This window comes from Canis aureus, chromosome 21 (genome assembly GCF_053574225.1).
Source record: "Canis aureus isolate CA01 chromosome 21, VMU_Caureus_v.1.0, whole genome shotgun sequence".
Lineage (NCBI taxonomy): Eukaryota > Metazoa > Chordata > Mammalia > Carnivora > Canidae > Canis > Canis aureus.
Genome location: NC_135631.1, coordinates 19,296,988 through 19,319,613, shown reverse-complemented (window position 1 = coordinate 19,319,613; position 22,626 = coordinate 19,296,988). Strand labels below are relative to the sequence as shown.

Genomic DNA, 22,626 nt, shown 5'->3' with positions numbered 1-22,626 from the left:
TGCATGTTTAAGAAGGAATAAATGTAGTTATCCATTTCTTAATGAGTAGTGGGATCAATTGGAGCATGATGAGAGAAAATAGCATAATTTTGCTTCCCCAGTTGGGGTTCGATATCCCTAAACTTCACCATTAATCACTCTATCAGTTTCCTGGGTTGATTCTGATTCTCCATGTAAGATGTTCTTTCCTTTTCATTCTCCTAACAGGTAAGTAAGCCTTTTTGAATTTGCTTAATGGAGTTGTAGATGGGCAATGCTTTCTCCTTTGTATCCCAACGTCTCCCTTGTTACAACGGGCCCTTCTGCCCTTGCATCAGTTTGTCTGGGTGCGTTCACAGGTAACAGTCGATATGTATATGCAATGACAATTACAAGGGTTCTAATATATTTAACTGTTATGGGATCTGTTATGTCTACTTTAGGGTCGACCCCATCCCATATGACACTCCAAAACCAGCGGGCCACACGCGGTTTGTCTGCATCTCAGACACACACTCCAGAACAGATGGTATCCAGATGCCTTATGGGGACATCCTTCTCCACACAGGCGATTTCACCGAGCTGGGACTGCCCTCAGAGGTTAAGAAGTTTAATGACTGGTTAGGTAAGGAATGATTGCGTTCTGGTGCCCCCAATTAACCTTTCCCGTCCGAGTGTCACTCACTGCGTCCTAATTGAATTAGAGCACTTGGAAGCCAGCTCAGCCATTTCTCGTATGATATGCGGTGGTGTCTAGCTTTAATCCAATTCTGTTAATTAAAGATGAATTTTTAGATATTTAATTTTACTGTGCATCCTTTCAGTGCCTGGCCTCAGAGGCTCTGGGGCAAAGGGACGGAAAGCTTTGAAACCCATCTCATCTCACTCATGCTGCTTTAATGAGGGCATTCATTGGCACACATGAGACCTAGAATCATATTTTTAATTCATTGGCTCTGCAATCTTTCCCAGATATTATGAGCAAAGATGTACAAATGACCTACTAGTAAGAGAACATTTCTAAGAAATGAAGGAGGAGGAGGATGTAAAAGTCCTGCGAAGGGACAGTCCTAGCACAGCGCTGCTTGAGGGCAGCTTTCTTAAAGGGAACCAAAGGAAACCAAAGGGTGTCCTAAAACCCCTGAAATGCTAAGTTATCCTGCTGTAAAGCTCCCCCAACTTGGAATATGAAACCACCCTAGATACACCAAGTAAAGGATAATGGCAACTTTGTGGTTACTGTAGAGGCACCTGCAGGTCAGGGGTATGGAAAAATATTGGCTTCTGGGTCAGACAGTTGCCAAATATTAGCATTACAAGGCAATCATGGGGTTATTCATAGCTAGATTTGATGACACATCTTTTTAAAGAAATCCTCTTAGGTGAGGGAAAGAAGGCAAGGGTTCTGAGATTTTAGAATCTCTAAAGACACTAAAGAATTATATAGTAAAGAGCAGAAATCACTCCGGAAGAATAATGTCATGAATAATATGTCAGCCAATAAAAATCACTCAGGAGATTTAGGCAGAAAGTTTAAAATTCATTTTTCATCAAACTAAAAAGCAGGGGCTGAGAAATTTTTAAATAATTGATGAAATGATAAAATGTCTGTGTTAATGGAAAAACAGCATTTATTACCCACGGTTAAAATATTTTTAAAAATAAGCCTAGCTACTAACATAACTATTTTGAGTTTTCCTGTGACCTTGCACATCTATCCACATTTTATATAGTTAACCTCAGAGTGTGCATCTGCTCTTTTACTTCTGGCTATTTTCATTGAATAGTAAGTATTGACATGATTTTCAGGGGCTTTGCATAATTTTCATGTTCATCCTTTTAGCAACATGACTTTAATATTGTTCTATGTTTTTATTTAATAAGGCATTCCTCTAAAAATGAATATTGATATTGATAATTTTTCCTCTGATACCTAGCACTGAAATTTGCATTTCCACTTGTGTATGTCTTTTTGCTTCTATTGACTTATTACTCAGGGTGAAGCACTGCATGAGTTAAATTACTAAGTAAAAGGATATGAAATTCTTTATGGTTTTTGCTGTGTATTGGCATCTTGCTTTCCAAGGGGATTGTAACTGTGTATTTCATTAACAATGAATGGATCTACCAATGTAAGCATGATTTCGGCTGTATTGGATATTGAAGCTTTATATTTTGTGCTGTTTTAATAGTTATTCAGTCCTCTCGTGTTAAACAGCGGGATACCTTAAATAACATTCAGCGTAATCTCATTTTTATAGATAACTCAGAGATAGAGAAGTTAAGTGACTCTCTCAGAGTCTCCTTGTGGCAGACCTGGGCCTATAATCCAGATCTTTTCACTTCTCTTTTGCCTTTATAAAATTGGGTTTCAAGTACTATTGTCTCTTAATTTTAGCAACTTTTATTTATGAACTGTTAGTGGGCAAAATTACTTGAGCTTGAATCTTGACAGTTGTAAATTGTTCTGTGAAACTGAATCTCAATGCAGAAATGGTCTTGCTGCCTTGACAATGTTGATTTGTAAAGAAAGGGAATAGCACTGTGGGAAGTGTTTATAGAAGTACAAGACAGGATAGATCCTGGTTATAATCTTGTTTAGCCACTGACCTTGGGCAACTGAGTTAACCTCTCTTTTCCCCTTGGTTTCCCTCTGCAGAACTAAGGATTAATACTACCTGTCTTTCTGGATTGTTGTGCAGATTAATCAGTAAATGATTGCTGCTAGTAAGTTTTTGTGGGCCATTAATAACTGAATGGGGAATGTGGTGAATGGACCATCAACAGATATTTAAAGGGTAAAAACAAGAAGAGGTCAGAGGAGTTATTTAGTAGATTAGAAGTAAACACTGGGAGATTTTATAAGGGAAAGTACTCTGTAAATGGAAATGTGCCGTAACTAAGGAAATAAAATGATAAGGAAATAAAATGCTAAGGTCCAGTTGCACGGTCAGTTCCTTTTCTTCTCATTTCCCCTCTGATCTGTGTGGCAGAAGTCAGAGGCCTCAGAAGGGGGTGTAGAACATGAGGCCAAAGGGAGCCCCTGGGATATGGATGAAGTTGGGATCCCATAGGGAAGGACCAGAATAGCTCAGTTACCCTGGCAACCTTATGGTGCTCTGAGAGTGAGAGATGATGTGAGATTACACTCTACCACTTGGCTTAACAGGAGCCTCTCACCTGAAGAAAGTGCTTTAGCAACAGTTGCCAGATGACCTAGTAGAATAGAGTCAGGGGTCAAATCTGTCTAGGGCTTTTGTCGTAATAGGGCGTCCAGCTCTCACTGGCATGGGTCTTTACAGATTTTGGAAGGTACTTCAAGTTCAGTGAATTGATTTCTATCTTTCTTCTCTAGATTGTCCTGATTATTATTGGAAACAATCTGACCATCCCCCCGGGCTCCTTTTTCTCCCAACAGGTTAATCTGTTTCTACTACAGGCCAGGCATTCCTTCTGTCCCCAAGTCATTCCCCTAAAGATGCAAATGTTATCCCATTTTCCAGATGGGGAACCTGAAGCTCAGTTGGGGTAACTTACCCAAAATCATGTAACAAATAAGCTCAGAGAGGTTATCAGAGAAATCCATTCAGGTTCGCTTGACTAGTCAACCTGAAGTTGTCCAACCTCAAAGTATGAGCACTTTTCTAAACTTTTTTTTTTTTTTTTTTTTTTTTTTTTTTTTAATTTTTATGATAGTCACAGAGAGAGAGAGAGAGGCGCAGAGACACAGGCAGAGGGAGAAGCAGGCTCCATGCACCGGGAGCCCGACGTGGGATTCGATCCCGGGTCTCCAGGATCGCGCCCTGGGCCAAAGGCAGGCGCCAAACCGCTGCGCCACCCAGGGATCCCCACTTTTCTGTTACCACTCTGAGCTATTATGAATGGCCTCGAGCAGCTGGGAAGCTTGCAGTTTAGGCTTGAACTAAAACACAGTAGCTTCCAGCAGTTTCATGTGGAAGTTGAGTAGCTGTTGGACCACGTGCTGTTATTTGAAAGATATATTTAAGTCCCTGCCTGTCTTGAGTCTCACCCTGACCTACCAGCTGCAGGGCCTGGGAATCCCATCATGACTTCCCTGTTAGTCCAGAAATGATGGGTCCTGGTTAATTCATACATAGGCCATCTGGCAGGTGTAACACAGAAAGTTATTAATACAAAGTGATTTATGAGATAAGCTAGCACAGCATAGGGTCATAAGAAGATAGAGCTCAAACTAGGTGGTATGGTCAGACTTGGAAAGGTAGTATATCGTGTAAAGATTATAAACAGCTGGAAGGAGTCAGTTTTGAATTCCCTACCTTTGATAGTTGCTTAAACTCTTGAGCCTTTGTTTTCTCTTTTGTAAAATGGGTGTCATAATAATAACATACCCTATGATAGTTGTGCATATGTACTCTGTGGTAAAGCTTGGACCATTCTTAGCATAGCCCTGGCCTGTGGACAATTTTCAACAACTAGCATAGAGGAAGACAACAGAGCCAGAGGCAAAAAGTCCAAAAAACAGACACTAGAAGGGGCTGGCACCATGGAGTTAAAGAGAGATTTAGACTCTAAGAGGGAGCCCCAAAGGGTATTACGAGTAGAAGCTGAAAACAAGCCTCCCTTACTGGACAGAATGCTAGGACATTAGAGGCCTCCACTTCTCTCCTCATTTGAGAGAAGGGGAAACTGAGATTAGAAGTTAAATAAATTATCCAGGGTCACTCAGATAGTAGATGGCAACATAGAGACTAGAACTTGAATGACAAGGGAGGTTGAATGAACATGTACTATCTGTGGGTGGTAGGTATACCAGTTCCCCGCTCCCCCAATTACATGTATCGTTCATGTTGTCCTCACAATAACTGATGAAGTAGTTCCTGTTATTTATAAGTAAGCTGTTAGTTTCTTTAATACGAATGAGGAAACCAAGCCTTGGTGAAGTTCCTTTATCTATGATCATAACAACTAGAAGGTAACCTCAGGATTTGAACCTGGGTCCATCAGACTCCATTTCCTGAGCGTGTCCTCCTGTCTTTCTCTATTTGCAATGGGGGGCTTAGGATCCCTGCTGGAGGGACTGTATCCTGGGTAAAATAGTGGTTCTTTGAATAACTGCCTCCTTTGACACACACACTCACACATATGGATGCTGACTGGTCTAAGGTGGTTTACGTCATGTTATAACAGTCTTATGGCACAGCCTCTTGAATAGGAGTTGGCTGTTGGCGGGACGTTGTGAGGTGGGGAAGCATTCTTACCATTTGGTGTGGCTGATTCCAGTGGCAGTGAATGACAAGGAGGTAAATATCCATAGAGAATTCTGAAGATGAAGCCGGCACATAGGCTCCAAGGGATGTCTAAATTATGTTGTGGCATTAGCATTCCAATGCACTCATCTCAGTCCTTGAAATGAATAGCCACTGACTGGAGCCTGAAAATCTTTTCTTTTGTGGGCCAGTCTCTCCCACTTGCGAACCCTTGAATTAAAAAAAAAAAAAAAAACCAGTTATAGTCTGACAGCTGCTGCTGTTGCCCCACTGGCCCCTTTCCTCTGAAATCTCTGCTGTGGGTCGGAGGATGCAACTTTGAATTTCTATCTCTGCCATCCTGAGGGAGCCACCAGAATCCTGCTTCTTACTTCTCCCAAGGCTGGCTGACCAGACACCCGAATCCTTGATCCCACAAACCACCTACCTACCCTTCTTCCTACCCAGCTGCTGCCCATGGGTCTTGAAGGGAATCAGCCCAGGGTCAGAGAGACATGTGGCTTCTTATTGCCAGGTACTGCACGGCTATGGGAAAGAGGGACAGATAAATCTTTCCCAAAGAAATTCTTTTTACGGTGATATTTAGATCCTTTTGTCCCATTAATACATTAGATCAGATATGCTACAGGTATGTCACAGATGAATAGGCTTTGCTGAGCTGACCTGGGATCCCGGCCACTCAACCATTACAGCAGTTTCTTTTTTATCTTGGCACAAATGCATCCTAATCACAGCCTTGGCTTAAAAATAAACTTGCCAACTATAAAATGCTTGCTAGGTACCATGTGAGTATTTTTATTGGTAGTAAATTTTGAACCACTGATAGGCGCAAAGGTACATTTTGTGAGGCATTGGGCCATGTGTGGTCTTCCTTCACCTTGCCCCTGAGTTCTTGCAATCTCTGCCTCTTTGGTATTCTTTACTGTTCTTCACTCTCCACTCGATTTCATCCCTGCTGTCCTCTCACCTTCAGAATGGTTTTGGTAGACTTCTTGATGTGGCATGTGCATATTGCGCGTTCATGGTGGTTCTGTAATTGTTTGCTTGTCTCTTCCCTACCAGACAACGGTGTTGTGCCTAATGAGCACTGTTTGTACACCCAGTTCTGAGTATAGGGCCTGAAACATAGTGCACAAAAGTGGTTGCGGAATCATGGAGCGAACGAATGAACATAAAGGTACAAGACTTTTTTCTGCCCGTACTTTGGCTCAAACTTTAAAATTATGTAGTTCCGTATGTAAAATGTCTTTCTTTTTCCTTTCCTTTTGTTTCTCTTTCTCCTCAAAGTATTTATAACACCCAGTTGGCTGTTGTTAATGATATCTACATAACGCGCAGAAATATTTAAAAAGGGTTTGTTGTTGTTGTGTTTCCTATCATAATTAGACAGGGTTCTGGGGTGGCCTGTTGTTTCAGCCTCGAGTTTACATGTGACAGTCTAACCGGTCAGAATCCCTTTTAGCACAGCACTAATGCCATGAACTTTCCATTAGGACTTTTCTTTGGTCTTGGTTGTTATATAATAGCTTTGCGCTTCAGTTTCTCTAGGCCTGAAAGGAAGAATGAAAATGTTCCCAAGGAAAATCTCCAAGAAGAAGGTTATTCATATTTGTAGGAGCATTGTATTAGGCATGGTTATAACAGAGTGTGACTGTAACGAACACCACAGATCATAGACATAGAAATCGATTTGGCTTCTTTCACAATAATCAGATTGGGAGACTGTGTCCCTTTTCTAGTGATCTTGCTGTTGGCCCAGAGTTTTGGAGCTGGGTTTTAGGAAAAGCTTTCACAGTCTGGGCTATTTATTTTATTCTTATAGTACATGTAATACATGTCCCTGCCTGATAACTTAGGAAGTAGAGACAAGTGAAAGAAGAAAATAAAACTACCTATGGCCAGAGACAACCACGGTTAACATTTTAGTGTCTTTACAGAAAGTTTTCTATTGATAATTGCACACACACACACACACACACCTTTTACCAAAATAGAGATTTATAGTAGTATTGTTTTATTGTGTGTTTTTCATCTTAATATATCACAATTCTCCACATCAATAAATATGGTTAAAGTGCTTTTTCCCCAAAAAAGAATTAATTTTAATATAAATGAGATACACATATATTATAAAAAATCAAGTATTTGATGTGTGCAAAGTAGAAAATATACATCCCTCTACAATCCTATCTTTGGAGTAATTCTTTTTTGTTAGGAATGTGAGAGAAATTTTTTGACTTTCTGTTTCTCTTTTGAATCTTCTCAATGGCGGCATTCACCCTTTAAAGGCTTTTTGTCTAATGACTATTTTAAAAAATTATTACAACTATGTGTACTATCCTATAACTTTAAAAAATTTAACACATCATGCTCTGCATTAGCGTAGCAATCTGCTGTGGGTGCACTCTGGTTTATTTAGCCAGATCTCTATTACTGGACACCTGAGATATCTTGATTCTTGTATTATCTGCACTGGTGTGATGAACATCCTTCCCGCTCTCTCTTTGCAAACATCCTTAAGTTATATTTGTAGGATATCTCCCTAGCACGAGAATTGTCGGTCTAAATGATACATAACTTAAAACATGATTTTATTATATATTGTCAAATTTCCCTCTATTAAGATTATAATTTCCCCCAATATTCTCAGTAGTATTTGGAAATTTGTGTCACGTGTTTTTGAATGTCTTCAGTGGCAGAAAAATCTTCTAAGGGCTTTTTAAAAATGAATACAGACTCTTTTTCTACTGGTGAAAGCTTACATACTCATTGTGGAAAAAATGTAAATCATGGTACAGAAAAATAAAAGATCACCAGTGTATCTTACATTTCACAGATAACTTCTCTTAACAGCTGGCATGCATCCTGTTATGTGGTGTATGAATACATGTGTGTGTGTTAATGTATAAAAAAGACAGTAGGGTATAAAGTTAAGAGTGTGAGTACTGGACTTTGCCTGTGTTTAAATCCTTATTTTTTACTTATTTATCTTTTATTTATTTATTTGTTTGTTTGTTTATTTATTTTCTGTGTTTAAATCCTGATCTCAATATTGTTAATTCTGTGATCTTCAATTTATTCATCTGTTAAAGGAGAATTATTAATGCTTAATGTATCTAACCTACAAGAATGGCTGTGAGGTTAGATAATATAACGGATACCCAGTGTGTACAGGTAGTGAACACTCAGTAAATGTTAATTGCTCTATTCCACTACTCAGTGTGCCATTGACTTCACCCTCTCCTGTTGGTGTGTTTCTTTGACTCCCTGGGACAGCAGAACTTCAGGGAAAGTGGCCTTACAGTCTCTTATGCCACAGTGACCTGCTGGCCTCTGTCTCCTTCACATACACCCCAGACCCAACACACAGAGACAGCTCCTTAGATTCTAATTACCTCTGAACTACTTCGCTTTTCCTATCCGTCTCTTCAGTCTCCTGTCATCTCCCTCCTGTTCTGATCTTGAACCTGGGACGGTCAGTGTTGACTCTCCTTTCCAGTGTCACCACCTGTCGTCCTTCTGGGAACCACTCCTGTGCACTAGCTCCTGTTTTACAGACTCTAGCACACCAGCCTGTAGCTGGGTTATCAATGGCAGATTCCAATTTACTTTTTCAACTCTTAACACGTAATGGTTTCTAGGCATGGTTGTCACATTTAAGGCTTCTGATTTTTTTTTTTTTAAGATTTTATTTATTTATTCATGATAGACACAGAAAGAGAGAGAGAAAGGCAGAGACAGAGGCAGAGGGAGAAGCAGGCTCCATGCAGGGAGCCCGACGTGGGACTCGATCCCGGGACTCCAGGATCACGCCCTGGGTCAAAGGCAGGCCCTGAACCGCTGAGCCACCCAGGGGATCCCCTTCTGATTTTTTTTTAAAACCATACAAATTGTTAGGCATTGGAGCTTGTGACATGGGCAAGTTGAGATATGCCATTTTGAATAAAAAATAATGATACTACATAATGGCCATAAAATAAGTCATGGGAATGTAATGTACAACATGCTGTGACTATGGTTAAGAATACTGTATGCTTTAATATAGTTACATGATACAGTGGAATATAATAAAGCAGAATGTAGTATAGTGCAATCCTATATACTTTAGGATACTTATATACAAGTATTACATATTTGAAAGTTGCTAAGAGAGCAGACCTTAGAAGTTCTCATCACAAGAATAAAATTTTGCACCTATGTGTGGTTACAGATGTTAGCTAGATATATTGAAGTGATCATTTTGCAATATGTACAAAAATATCGAATCATTATGGTATATACTGAAACTAAAATAATGTTATATATCAATTATACTTCAGTAAGAAAAATAAAACCAAACAATGGTGTGACACAGTACTCTCTAGTGAAATGCCTTAGCAGTTCCTAGTGAAAAGTTTCAGAAATGATTTGAGTTGAGCAGAGAAGCCTCATTGGAATGTTTATAGAGATATAACTTTATTACCACCTAATAATCATATCTAATACAGAGGTTTTGTAGGAGGCTTTCAGAAGGAGCGAGATGACTTTTCCCATAATTTACAGAAAAGAATGTGCCAGAGTTCATTACGGCCTGGAATTCCCTAATTCTTACTGTTTAGAGTTCGGTATCAAAGGAGTTTCTTTAAAAAAAAAAAAAAAGTTTCTTAATCATTAGCTTGCTCACAAAAACCATGCTGTGCTTTTTAGCTTTTGATTCATAATTTGGTTTTTCCAGTTATCATTCTAAACTTGTATAATGGCTTCTGTTTTTATTTTAAGCATTTTACTTACGGTTTTGCTTTTTTCTTTCTTAATATGGGATTGTAGAGTTTCAAAAAGTGCCTATGAGGTGCCTACATATTCTATCGTGTGGATACACACATTCCGTTTCCTTATCTGTACTATTGTATTTGTTTCACCCAAATAGCAGTTGATTCATACTCAGTATCTACTTGTCCTTTTTTACATGGAAGGATCTTTTTTCCCTAAAGTGAATTACATCGTGGTCTAATTTATATATAAAACATCTTTCCAATAAGGACAAAATTAATTTTAAAGCACAGTTCAATTTTGATATAGAATTAAGTAAGATTCTTGGGGGAAAAAATGAACCAAACACAGAACAACTGAATATGCTCAAATAAGTAAGATTGGATTTTGTTCCATTAGGATGGATCGTTAGTGACCTGAGGACATGATGACTAGGTCATTTATGATCCGTGTGAACCTAATCCTCTTTGTTATGGCCAGCCATTTTCTTAAATTACATTAATTATAATGCTTCTAATTTATGTGACATCCTTCCTCCAAAGGACTCAAAGTACCTTTGAGTATATTAGATCATTAATGCTTATAATAGTTCAGGGAAGTTGATATGGGCAGACAGTATCGCTGATGTCTTGCTGATGGATGGATGGAGATCCAGAAATGTGGAAGGACAGGCGGGGGTCATATTGTGAGTCAACGTAAGAACTGGACGTTGACTCCACACTTCTTCCAGCTTTTAGCTCTAAAGCTTCCTTTTTTCTTTTCTGAAGTATTCCCCATCTCTTAAAAAGAAACAGACATGAACAGGACACATATAACCATTACTTCATCAGTTAAACAGAAAAATCCAGGTAAACACTCTCTGAAATGGGGGATATCTTTTTGTATTTTACCGTATGACAGTTGTATCACTATTTAAAACAAAGAAATGAAATTTAAAGAGGAGTTTTTTTGGAAACCAAAAAGTCTTTAATTTTCCAAGCCATCTGATGCAAGAGGGAAAACTGAAGCCCCCAAATGGTGTACAGTTGACTCTTGAACAACATGGGTTTCAACTGCACGGGCCCACTTACATGGAGATGTTTAACAGTACTGTACAGTAGTTTCTCTTCTTATGACTTTCTCGACAGCATTTTTTTTTCTAGCTTGCTTTATTGTAAGAACACAATATATAGTATAAATGGGTGTTAATCACCTGTTTATGTTATCAGTAAGGCTTCCAGTCAGCAGTAGGCTGTTAGTCATTAAGTTTTCAGAGAGTTGAAGTTATATGCAGATTTTCCACTGTGTGGAGGGTTGGGGCCCCTAACTCCCTCATTATTCAAGGGTCAACTGGTGTTGTTAAATCTTGGAGCAGGATCCTGGTCTCCCAGAACATGAAGGGACTTCATCCTCAAAAGATTATTTGCATATATTTTAACTGGCTTTTAAGGGCCAGGTCCTGCTTTGTGACAGGCACTGAGAATGCAGAAGGGAAGGAGAGGGCAAATCATTGTATCTGGCATCCAGCCTCTGATGATCAGTGAGATTTCCCCCCTTTTCTATAGGCAGCTGGAACTCAGAGAGTTTCAATATCTTATCTGGTTTTGCACAGATTTACTAGTTGAGGGCACAGGAATAGGGGCCTTGTTTTCTGTCTGGTGTGATGCCCCTTGTCCTCCTGTGTTAACACTGTGTATCAAAATCTGGGAGATTATTCTTATTCTTTGAGATTTTGTTTATGGAATGGAGTACTGATTTTATCTTAATCTCTTTCTCTCCAGATCTTTGTATCTAACTGGTGGCTAGGTATTTTGCCATGGATTGTAGAAGGTACACAAGATCTCTCACATGAGTGTGTCTCAGATTGAATTAAATATCTCTTCCAAATACTGCTCGTTCTCCTGAATTCCCCTTCCAATTTGCATTGCCATTAACTCAGGCACCTGCAGTGTCTTTCAGACCTCCAGGGCGCTTAAAGACACTGCCAGGGCCCAGCCTGCCATTCTTCTTTCTTGGAATCATATATGAATAATGACATTTACTGAGCACTCGCCATTGCCAGACCCTTTACAAGAATGAATTCATTTAATCTTCACAGTACTCAAGTTGGTTGATGCTGTTAATGACCATTTTTACGGATGCAGAGATGGAGGCACAGAGCCCTTTTCCACCAGACTGATATTTTGTGGAATGTATTGGAGGAACCATTAACTGATGGGATAAAGTCCATCATGACATTCAAGGCTCCTCATGAACTGGTCAAATTTATCCCTCCAGCCTTGCTCCCCGCCATACTTCTTTCCATCTTCTCCTTAGCTCTTTGGCCTTCCGTCTTATCATTTTCTACCTGCTGCCTGTCCTCTGACCACAGCCGCATTCAGGTCCACAGTGTTCCCACCTTGAACCTTTGTACCTAACAGTAACTCTGGTCTCTGGGTCTCTGTTCAGATGCCACCTCCTTGGGAAGTTCTTAGTTTTCCTATGTATGTATCTTATTTATTGTTCTTCCTCCAACAAAGGCAAGCTCCGTGAAGGTCTGCAGTTGTCTTGTTTACCACTATATTCTCTATACCTACAGTTACTGACATGTAGGAGCTTCTCAGAACATGTGCATTAGTGAACAGATCGATGAATGAAAGCAAGCTTGTGAGAGCAGCGGACATGTCTCTCTTGCTCCCTGTCATTGATGGGGTTGCAAGCACAGTGCTGGGTGCGCTGTAAGCACTCAAATCAATTTTTGTTTAATAACTGAATATTTGTTCCTGTTGATCCCACTGCCTGCCAGTCCTGTTCCTTTCTTCTGTGAGCTCTTGTTCATTCCTTAAGGCCCAATTCAAAGGTTACTTCTGTTCTGAAACTGGCCCTGCCTTCCCAGTTGGTGGTTATCCCTTCCTCCCTTCCACACTGTTCAGCACACATTATTTTTAGGGCTTCCAGGCTCTTTTGAATACAAGTCTCCTCAGAGCACACTCCAGTGGCATCTTTAGCAAATAGGGCCTCCTAAAGTTTGATTTTCTTCGTTTCCTAGCTGTACTTCCCTGAACAAAATGCGTTGCTTCCCTGACCTTCAGCGACCCCTTCTCTGCAACAAAGGGAAATAGGTACACCCTCGGAAGATAGGAAGTGCCATGTAAATGTTAGAGTTGATCGTTTCATTAACATCACAATGCTCATTGTCTTACAGTGCAGCCTCTGAATACGTTTCCAGAGCCCTCCCCAGGTTTCTGGATGAGGACATTCATCCTTACACCGGAGTGGTCCTTGGTAGGGCTTTGAACTTGCCCATACCCCATGGATCACTTCTATTGTAGCTCTCCTACCTCCTCCCCGCCTGCCTGCATATTGTTTCCTGGAATCTTTTTTCCAACTGTCCCCTGGGTTTTCAGATGTCATTTTCTTGGCCCTCCAAATAGCATGGAGAAGTCAGTTGTGCTTCCAGTCTGTCGCTGCCCGCACTAATTCTTGACGTTTCCCTAGCCCCTCCTCCCCCTTTTGACTGATAAATTTTCATTATTGGTTTTGCGTGAAAGTCTTCAGGGTTCCACCCTGCCTGACCCCTGTGGTCACTTAGTGATTACATGCGCCAGCTGAGGTAATTTATTCACTTTGTTTTGGTGTGAACATGTCCCATGGGTCTTGTAACTGCTGTAATCACTTGACCCTTAGTGACTGTTAAGTGCTTTAAACACAGTTATTTTAAATTTATAATTGTTTTCATTAAAAATCCCTTATAGTAACTTAACTGACCTTGCTGTCAACACGGCATTATGTGCAGAGGGAAGAAATGAAAATATTATGATGCAAATAATGTAGTACTCATCAGAGATACGCAGCAAATCATTAGCTCACCCTACACGTGTTCACTTGGAGCCGTGCAAGGAAGATGAAAGAGAAGACGATGTAATTCTAGGATGGCCCACGTAATTCAGTACAGCCATTCCTGCACGCGGGGCAGGCCACCTGCCTCGGGAGCGGGAAGTGGTGTGGAGCCCAAGGTGAAGCACCAGAAGGACCATTCAAGTGTACACACCACTTCTCACACCAGTTGATGAGTCATTTATCAATTAACATTTTTGTACTTCTTATATTGAATCTACTTTCAAGGTTTAGAAAAGTTGCAAGATACAATGAACTCAAAAAACTAGGTTTTGTTTGATGGAAGGCCACTAGACTGCTGGGCAGAAAGGTGCTGAGTAATGAGATCAAAAGATCCTGGATAACCTGGCATTAAAAACTTGCACCCTCAGAATCTCCATGTTTCTGGCCTGGCTGAGTTAGTCCTTGTGGAAACTTGAAGGCACATTCCAGAGGCGTGGGTTGAAGGAGTCTTTCAAAGACAGTTGGTTAGTAGGCATTCATATTTTAGCCTAAGATGGGGTTCATCTTGAAACTCAGATCTCTACACTTGGTTTTGTTCTTGTTTATTCTTGTGATTTTATTAGGGAAGAAAATAGGGGTAGTTTTGCACTTTTACTTAAAAATGTTTCCATTTTTCCAGTGTTATTCCTGATTAGGGCTGCTGTTTGTCCATAGGATGCTTTTGTACTAAGTGTATAGAGGTGACCCTGAACCTAATGAGTACATGTTGTTGAATGGCACATAGCTCCCACTCACCTCTTTGGCTGCTGCTTTTCTGCAGTCAACAACTTTTGCAAGCATATAAAGCAACGTTCAAGTAGTCTTTTATTTTGTCTCCCGAATGAACATTCTTTTTCTTTGCTTTTTTAAAAATTACATATCTTTGATTGAAGTTTTTATGCTAGGATTTACTTTTGTTTGTCACCTTGTAATCTTTTGATATTGTGATATATGCCATTTTTATGTACATATTTTGAAAGGGATATATAGAGTATTTGACTTTAGTACATGCAGTAGTCTATAAAACACACGTAATTGTCAAAACGTATATATAAAGTTCTTAATCAAGTGTCTCTTTCTAATTTTGAAAATTAGGGGAGATTTTTACAATGTCCCGGGAGAGAATTACATTGGGAAAAAATAACTTATTTTTTATTATACTGTCTGTATTTCCTAGCTCTCTTCACATCTGGAGTTTGTTTTAAAACCCTATTTGGTATATCCAAAATGAATAATTAAGCAGCTAACTATAACATGCATTATTGATCTACCAGATTTAGATGTTATTACAGCAAGTTTTCTGTGCATTATGAAACCGACATAATTTTTTCCCCCACTCATTTCTTTTTTTTTTTACCCCCACTCGTTTCTTAAATTCTATTGAAATTTCACAAACAGGAAGGAAACAGCATATTTTTTTTCTTCTTTCAGGGTAAAGATGTACAACTAAACTGTATTGTCTGTCTTTTCCCTGCCAGTTATATGAATCTCATTTATCCTCTATGTTGAATTGTCCTCCTTTGTATGAAAATAAGGTTGGAGATAAACTTTCTCTCTTGAGGAGACTAAACTGCCCTGTGAGGACCTCTGACTATAAACCGGACAACCTCTGAGCTTTGCTTTCTCTGTAAAATGTGGAGAATGAGGTTGTCTAGCTCTTAACTTACTGACTCTACATAATTTCATGTTACAAAGCTGATTGTGATTCAGTGCCTGCAATGGATCAAAGCCCAGTGCATTTATCACCTGACTTTGGAGCTGCTCATCGAACAAGCGTGTAGGGCAGTAGTCTCAGTGATGGTCGTGGTGGCAGTGGCAGTGGCGCTGGCAAAGGACGAGGACTGCACGTATTAAGTACTATGGAGGAAGCCATCCTTTACAAGCTTCTTGACTTGGGAAAGCAAACTGGTATTTTCATTTTTTCCATTGCATAGTTTCACTTTATGAACCCTTTCTTCACGGGAAGCAAGAATGGAGAAGGCAATGGAACCACAAAGCCTAAAAATGACTAGTATATGAATTGACAGCTGCGTCTCTACCCTTGTATATTTAGCACTGTGGAAGGGAGGAAACTTGCTATTCTCCTATAAAAATAGGTAGAAACCAAAAATACTATGTTTGTCTAAATGTTTGTAGTGCCAAGACAGCCTTTGCTTTTGGGTGTTTTGTTCTCTGAGAAGGCCACGTGAGGGTGAGGGGTGACGAAAGACCTAATTTCTGCCTTCCCGTCTGTGCATTTGGGTAGCCCGACTCTGGTGAGAGCCCTCCTACCCGGCGTGCCAGGGACTGGAACGTGCACAGTAGGTCAGAAAGTCAGCTAAAGCAGGAAACCGTATCAAGGATAATCCTAGAGTCAGATATTTTTATTTTAACGTGAAGCACATGACAGGGCTGGTCTTCCGAGGTGGCGCAGAAGGCCCTCGTGAGGATGTGAGCACAGAAGCTGGAGATCAGCGCTGCCTTTCGTGGGCAGATCACACGTATAACTTACTGTCCTCACCTAACATTCATCATCTTCATCACGTTTTCTGTTTTAGTTTATTTATTGGTGAGGAAGAATGCAAAGATCCTTGCAAAACAGTCTGAGGCCAGAATACTTCTAGATTAGGCCAGAATACTTCTAGATTTTTATGACTCTTTCCCCCCTTACTTACCTTTTTTTTTTAAAGATTTATTTATTTATTTATTCATGAGAGAGAGAGAAAGAGAGAGAGAGAGAGAGAGAGAGAGAGGCAGAGACACAGGCAGAGGGAGAAGCAGGCTCCGTGCAGGAACCCGATGTGGGACTTGATCCCGGGACTCCAGGATCACACTCTGGGCCAAAGGCAGGCGCCAAACTACTGAGCCACCCAGGGATCTCCAGCCCCCTTATTTTCTATAGTGCTGTCCTTTACTCCTTGGACAACAGCAAATTTATACAGTCTTCTCACATTCCTTTTTCATCATTTTAAGTAATACATATTTGTGTTAGGTGATTATGCTAAAAAAGTACAGCTGGCATAATCTAGTTGGAGGAACATGCAGGTGGCTCTGGGATGCTGCACATGGGAGCAGAAGTGCATAGGTGTCACCAGGGATAACTGTGACTGGCATTGGTCACTGCACTGTGGGCAGCAGCCAGCATGTGTCTCAGCGGGGACTGGTAAGTGTCAGTTAAAAGAATGTCTGGGATTTCTAGAAAGATCTGAAGCAGAAACTACTAGTAGTTTCTGGTGGTAGTTCTATAGCTCACAATTTTCCATATTTCCAATTTTCCACTCTTCTAGTACTTCTAGATCTAAGTTTTCATTCTTACCTATGACCTCTGCCTACGTTGCAAATATTAAAAAAAAAAAAAAAAGTCATAGTGGCACCTGGGGGGCTCAGTGGTTGCGCATCTGCCTTTGGCTCAGGTCGTGATCCCGGGGTCCAGGATGGAGTCCCACATGGAGCTCCCCTTCTGCCTATGTCTCTGCCTCCCTCCCTGCGTCTCTCATGAGTATATAAATCAAAATCTTTAAACAAAATAAAATAAAATGAAAAGTCATAGATAGAACTCAAGTGTTAGGGAACATGAAATTTCCACAGCTCTGTGTTTATGGGTGGGTGTTTCATTTTTATTTTAGTAAGCCAAAATGCTTCACAGAGTAAGATTCCATAGTCTAAGGTATTGGGAACATAAGGGAAGATCTTAAGTTTTAAGAAGGGTCATGTCTCCTAGGAATATTTTATACATAGTTTTAGTAAGGTATATTTGGGAATTTCCTTTCCCTGGATGGGAAGAAGAAGGATCCAGAAATTTGGGTAGGCAGTTCTTGCTGTCCTCTCTTAATTCTCTTCATTGGGGTTAGAAGGGTTGAATTTTTGGAACAAGCTTTTTCCCCATTCGTACCCCGCACTGTCACCTAGAGAAAGAGAAACTCAGCAAGTGACCAAGAACACAGCCCAGACAGACAGGCTCATGCTTCCCTGGGGTTGCTCCCACTTCTGGACTTACATAGTTCCGAGTTTCCGTGGTCTGCCTTCTTCATCAAATATGCAGCTGGACAGTGTTCCGCACATCCTTTTATAAAATTTAACAGAGCTCCTCAACATTATTGGTTTTAAAAATCTCTTTCATTGTATATGTTCGAATTTATCCTTTTTTAAAAAAAATGTGTGCTTGTGGGTATTAGGAAAATATGTCCAGTGTTCGTAATACTGTTTGGGTGTACCCTGGTGTGAAATATAGATGCGCACCGAATAACAATAGCTATAAAAATGAAACCTTGCACAAGCCGTGCCCTGCCTTCCCAGTCAGCAGGAACAATGCTTTTGGGGTTGAAAGGAAGCTTTATCACTGGGGAGGTGTGCGTGGGGGGCTCTCAGCTCAAGAAGTGGGGAGGGGGAAGCTGCAAATTTTAGTATAATGCATAATGTTGAAAGAAATTTTATCCCATCATAAAGATTAGCAGGCTGTGTAATTCAATTTAAAATTGGTCGGCGTGTCCTGACTATTATAAAGCCTTTCTTTTTTTTTTTTTTGTTTTATCGCCATTCCATTATTTTAGGTCATACACCAATATAGGATGGAGCATACAGCCAAACCATACAAAGTCTCTTTCTGTGGTTCCACCCATTGGAGAAATTGTTGGTGAATGTAAGAGATTATCTTAAAATGAGTTAAGAAAATGCTTGCTCAATTGAATGCCTCCTTGTTTTCTTTCTTGCCTTTTTTTAAAAAAACATAAAATGAATTTCTCTGGGCAAGCAACCATTGAGAGTGAAATCTTTTAAAAGCATTTGCTGGACACAGGGCTTGGTTCTCAAAACTCCAGCGTTAGCACTTATCTGCAGTATCATGGGCATTACTGTGCCATTGAAAACCAAGATGCAGTAGCTTATGTTAATGCAAGACTGACAGACCCACATCTGATGGCAATTACCCATACTGGGGGGTTAATAAATGTTCTTAGAATGACTGTCTTTATTTTCTTTATTACAAGAAAAATGGGCAGCTTTCTAAGCTGTGCCTCCTGCTTCTTGCTCCAGTCTTGGTGACTTGCTAATTAACTGTTTGGTTCCAGTGTTTCATGGACTCTGCTGGGTTTAATATTCCTGTTGGGGAAATGCTAAATCCTTTGGCCAAAGTCGTAGAAAAAAACTAAATTCAGTAAACATTTATCCAAGTGCTCTTTATGAACAAGAGATGAGGAGCTATAGAAACAAAAATAGTGAGATTTGGATGCGCCAGGAGAGTGTCTGGGAAACGAAGGCATAATATTTTCACTTTTTTTTTTTTTTTTTATCTATTAGTGGGAGGGCTTAGTTTTTATTCATGTTCTTAAAGGAGTTTCAGCCCTGAAGCACTTTGTTAAGAAGGATCTTCCTGCCACATCCAGCCTCAGTGGGAAAGATGTTAAGGATTGATTTGCAATGTCTGTCATGTTGTAGGATGGGAAGGCTCCTGGTCTGGTGTCATTCATCTTTGGTCATATTCATGCTCTCTGACTGCGGTAGAGAGAAAATTGCCACAGCGAAGTGTACGCCTGCTTTATTTTAACTCTTTATGGCCAATCCAGACTTTCAGATGTCTTTATTGGAAAGATCCTGAAATGACTGTGACCTTGGCTTGGTGGGACTTTGGTTTCCTTCACATCGTGGGCCGTCCCATGTCTGCTGTGCAGGTTCTTGACATATCTGTGGGACAAGTTGGGGTCAGTGTGTGAATCAGGCAGTCAGGAAGACAAAAAGATACCACGCAACGGTTATGTCCTGCAGGATTTAGGAAGCAAATTAACTCTGGTTTATGATTCTGACCTATACAGAATTAAGGTTATCTAACCCTTCTGAGGGGAGTTAACTTTTGAAGCTTTTTGCCTACTGATTTGAAAAGGAGTTAATAGACCCACTCGGTTTATCTTGGCATGTGCCCCAAATCTGGAGCAGCTCAGTTTTTTTCCCTAGTTCAAGTTCGTTTCTTCTCCAACAGACTGCTTATCATAATATCCTAGGCAGATAGTTAAAAATTGAGGTTCTTGAAATCTAGCTTAGACCTCTGGAATCAGGTTTTCTACCAGTGGATCTAAATAATTGGAACTTTAATGAGCTCTTCTGTGGCTTTTCCTGCCAGTTCATGACCACTGTTCTTACTTATGACAGGATCAATTGTCAAGTTCAGGGATATTATTCTACAAGCTCTCATCACCCTTAACAATAAGCCATTCTTTCCCATCGTGACTTCTGTGTATTTCAGTTGCTGCTTCTGTGAAAGGGCATAATCACTCCTACTTCATATGGTTCATGCAAGGATTAAGTAGGTTAATGTATATATAATTTTTAGGACAGTGCCCAACAGGAGGTAAGTGTCCTATGTGTTGATTCTAAAGCCTCATCTTTTGTTTACAGGGACTCTGTGTATCTGTGCAAGAGGCAGCAAATCTCTTGCCAGGCTATATTGTGAGGAGGAGAGGAAGATATACAAATAGCAGTGTTTGGGAGAAACACTATTAATGAAGCATGTGGAAGTATAAACATAGTGAGTTAAATCAGGAGGCTTTTGGCTGCAAGAAAAAAAATAGCTGAAGCAGCAAGGGACTTATTATCTCATATAACAAGAAGGCTGGGAGTAAAGCATTTTTCAGGATCTGGTAATTCAGGGGCCCGATTCTTTCGGCATGTCTTTCTCCTGTTCTCATGTGTTATTAGCCTTGCCACAAAGGTTGGAGGGTGACTGTTGAGGTTTCAGGCAGAGCATGAAGGCGTAGAGTGAAATTCAGTGGGAAAGGGGGTCGTTCCTTCTCTGTATAGGTGGTGACTGTTTCCCAGAAGCCCCTTGGCAGACCACCCCTCCTGTCTCATTGACCAGGGCTAGGTGACATGCATCTTCTTAAACCAGTCACTGGCAAGGGAGCTACAATTACCAATTTAGTCAGGATCTGTTCACCTGGGTCTAAGAACAGGCCCACTTTTCTGTGTTTGTCTTACTGAGGCAGGAAGTTGAATAAACATGTTTTAGATTTACAATCACAAGAGTAGCCTTTGAAAAAATATTCTTTAGTTAATTTTCAGCTAATCAGTCATAGTGGATGGCAGTATCTGAGTGTTCTCATGAAAAATTGAGATTTTAAAGGAACCGTGTGTTTGATACACTGTCTTAAACATCGTGTGTGAGTGCACACGCATGCTCACGCGTGCGCAGGTGTGCATCATGCCTCCTTACATTATGTTACAGATGATTAGTAAAGTCTTTTTTTTTTTAAGAATTTATTTATTCATAAAAGAGAGCAAGAGAGAGAGAGGCAGAGGGAGAAGCAGGCTCCATGCAGGGAGCCCGATGTGGGACTCGATCCCGGGACTCCAGGATCACGCCCTGAGCCAAAGGCAGATGCTCAATCACTGAGCCACCCAGGCGTCCCGTAAAGTCTGTTTCTTAACTGATTATTGATAAAGAGCTGGGCAGACTGAAAATGTTGACTGACACCCCTCGAAGACCCCTTCCTTGATTGACGTATCTTGGTAGAAGTCCTCTCTTGGTCTCTTCCATAGCACCTGCTAATTCCTTTCCTAGCACTTATATAATCTAAGTTATATTAGTAGGTACTTACTTCTTTCTTGTCTGTTGCTCCCAGCTGAGTATAAACTCCGTAAGGGCAGAGACCTTACTCTGTTTTGTGCATCATTATATTCCTAGCCCATACCAAGCATACTGACTGTCATACCCAGCAATCTAGGGGACTAGTGTGACTGTTGTAAAAAGACTGCGATCATTCCATGGGCATTTGCAAATCTCATCCTGACTTTTGAGAGGTTTGGAGATTTAATGAGATTTAATGGGATCTAATAGGATTTCTTTTCCTCAAGGCTGCTGGATTAGGAAATTAGGTTGAGACCTGACTTTGCAAGAACTTTGAAATGAGCTTTTAAATGAGCTAAAAGGGAAAGGAAACTACAAAGTGGGTGAATCTGAGAATGTGGAATTGAAATCACATGACAGAGTTAAAAAGTAGAAACAGTTTAACCCAAAGAACTGAAATCTGGCTAGACCTTCCTACTAAGGAATCGACTTGACAAGCTTTGGATGAGTTGGAATAGAAGTGGTTGGTGTTCTTGGTTGTGGAGAATTATGTTAGAACCTGCAGGGACGCCTGGGGTGGCTCAGAGGTTGAGCATCTGCTTTTGGCTTGGGGTGTGATCCCGGAGTCGTGGGATTGAGTCCTGAGATTGAGTCCCACATCGGGCTCCCTGCATGGAGCCTGCTTCTCCCTCTGCCTATGTCTCTGCCTCTGTGTGTGTGTGTGTGTGTGTGTGTGTGTCTCATGAATAAATAAATATTTAAAAAAAGAACCTGGGGCAGCCCTGGTGGCGCAGCGGTTTAGCGCCGCCTGCAGCCCAGGGCGTGATCCTGGAGACCCTGGATCGAGTCCCACGTGGGGCTCTCTGCATGGAGCCTGCTTCTCCTTCTGCCTGTGTCTCTGCCTCTCATTCTCTCTCTGTGTCTCTATGGATAAATAAATAAAAAATATTTTTAAAAAAGAAGCTTTAAAAATTAAAAAAAAAATTTAAAAAGAACCTGCAAAAGATCCTTCTTTTCCTGCTAGTGTATCAGATCTCCAGTTTCTGACTAAAACACTTTAAAGGAATTCATTCTTTAAAAAAAAATTTTTTTTTAAATTGTCGTTTTCAAAAAAAAAAAGTTTCACCTCCACTTTTGGCATTTGAGAATCAATGATACTGGCCTTACCTCCCACCCTGAGGAGAATAATCCTAGTGTAAAATGCTAGTATTTCAGAGACATGCAGAAATGATTAGCATGGTTGAGATGAGCCTGTGTGTTATAAGAAGATAGCAATTT

General features: G+C 40.4%; 1 protein-coding gene across 4 annotated transcripts in view; it reads left to right on the top strand.

Moving 5' to 3' along the window:
- MPPED2 (metallophosphoesterase domain containing 2) overlaps positions 1-22,626 on the top strand; it is a 175,939-nt gene that overhangs the window by 47,914 nt on the left and 105,399 nt on the right. For all 4 annotated transcript variants that reach the window (XM_077863416.1, XM_077863413.1, XM_077863414.1 and 1 more), the window contains exon 3: positions 423-604. In XM_077863416.1, coding sequence (XP_077719542.1) covers positions 423-604 — 182 coding nt within the window. The remainder of the gene's footprint in view (positions 1-422; positions 605-22,626) is intronic.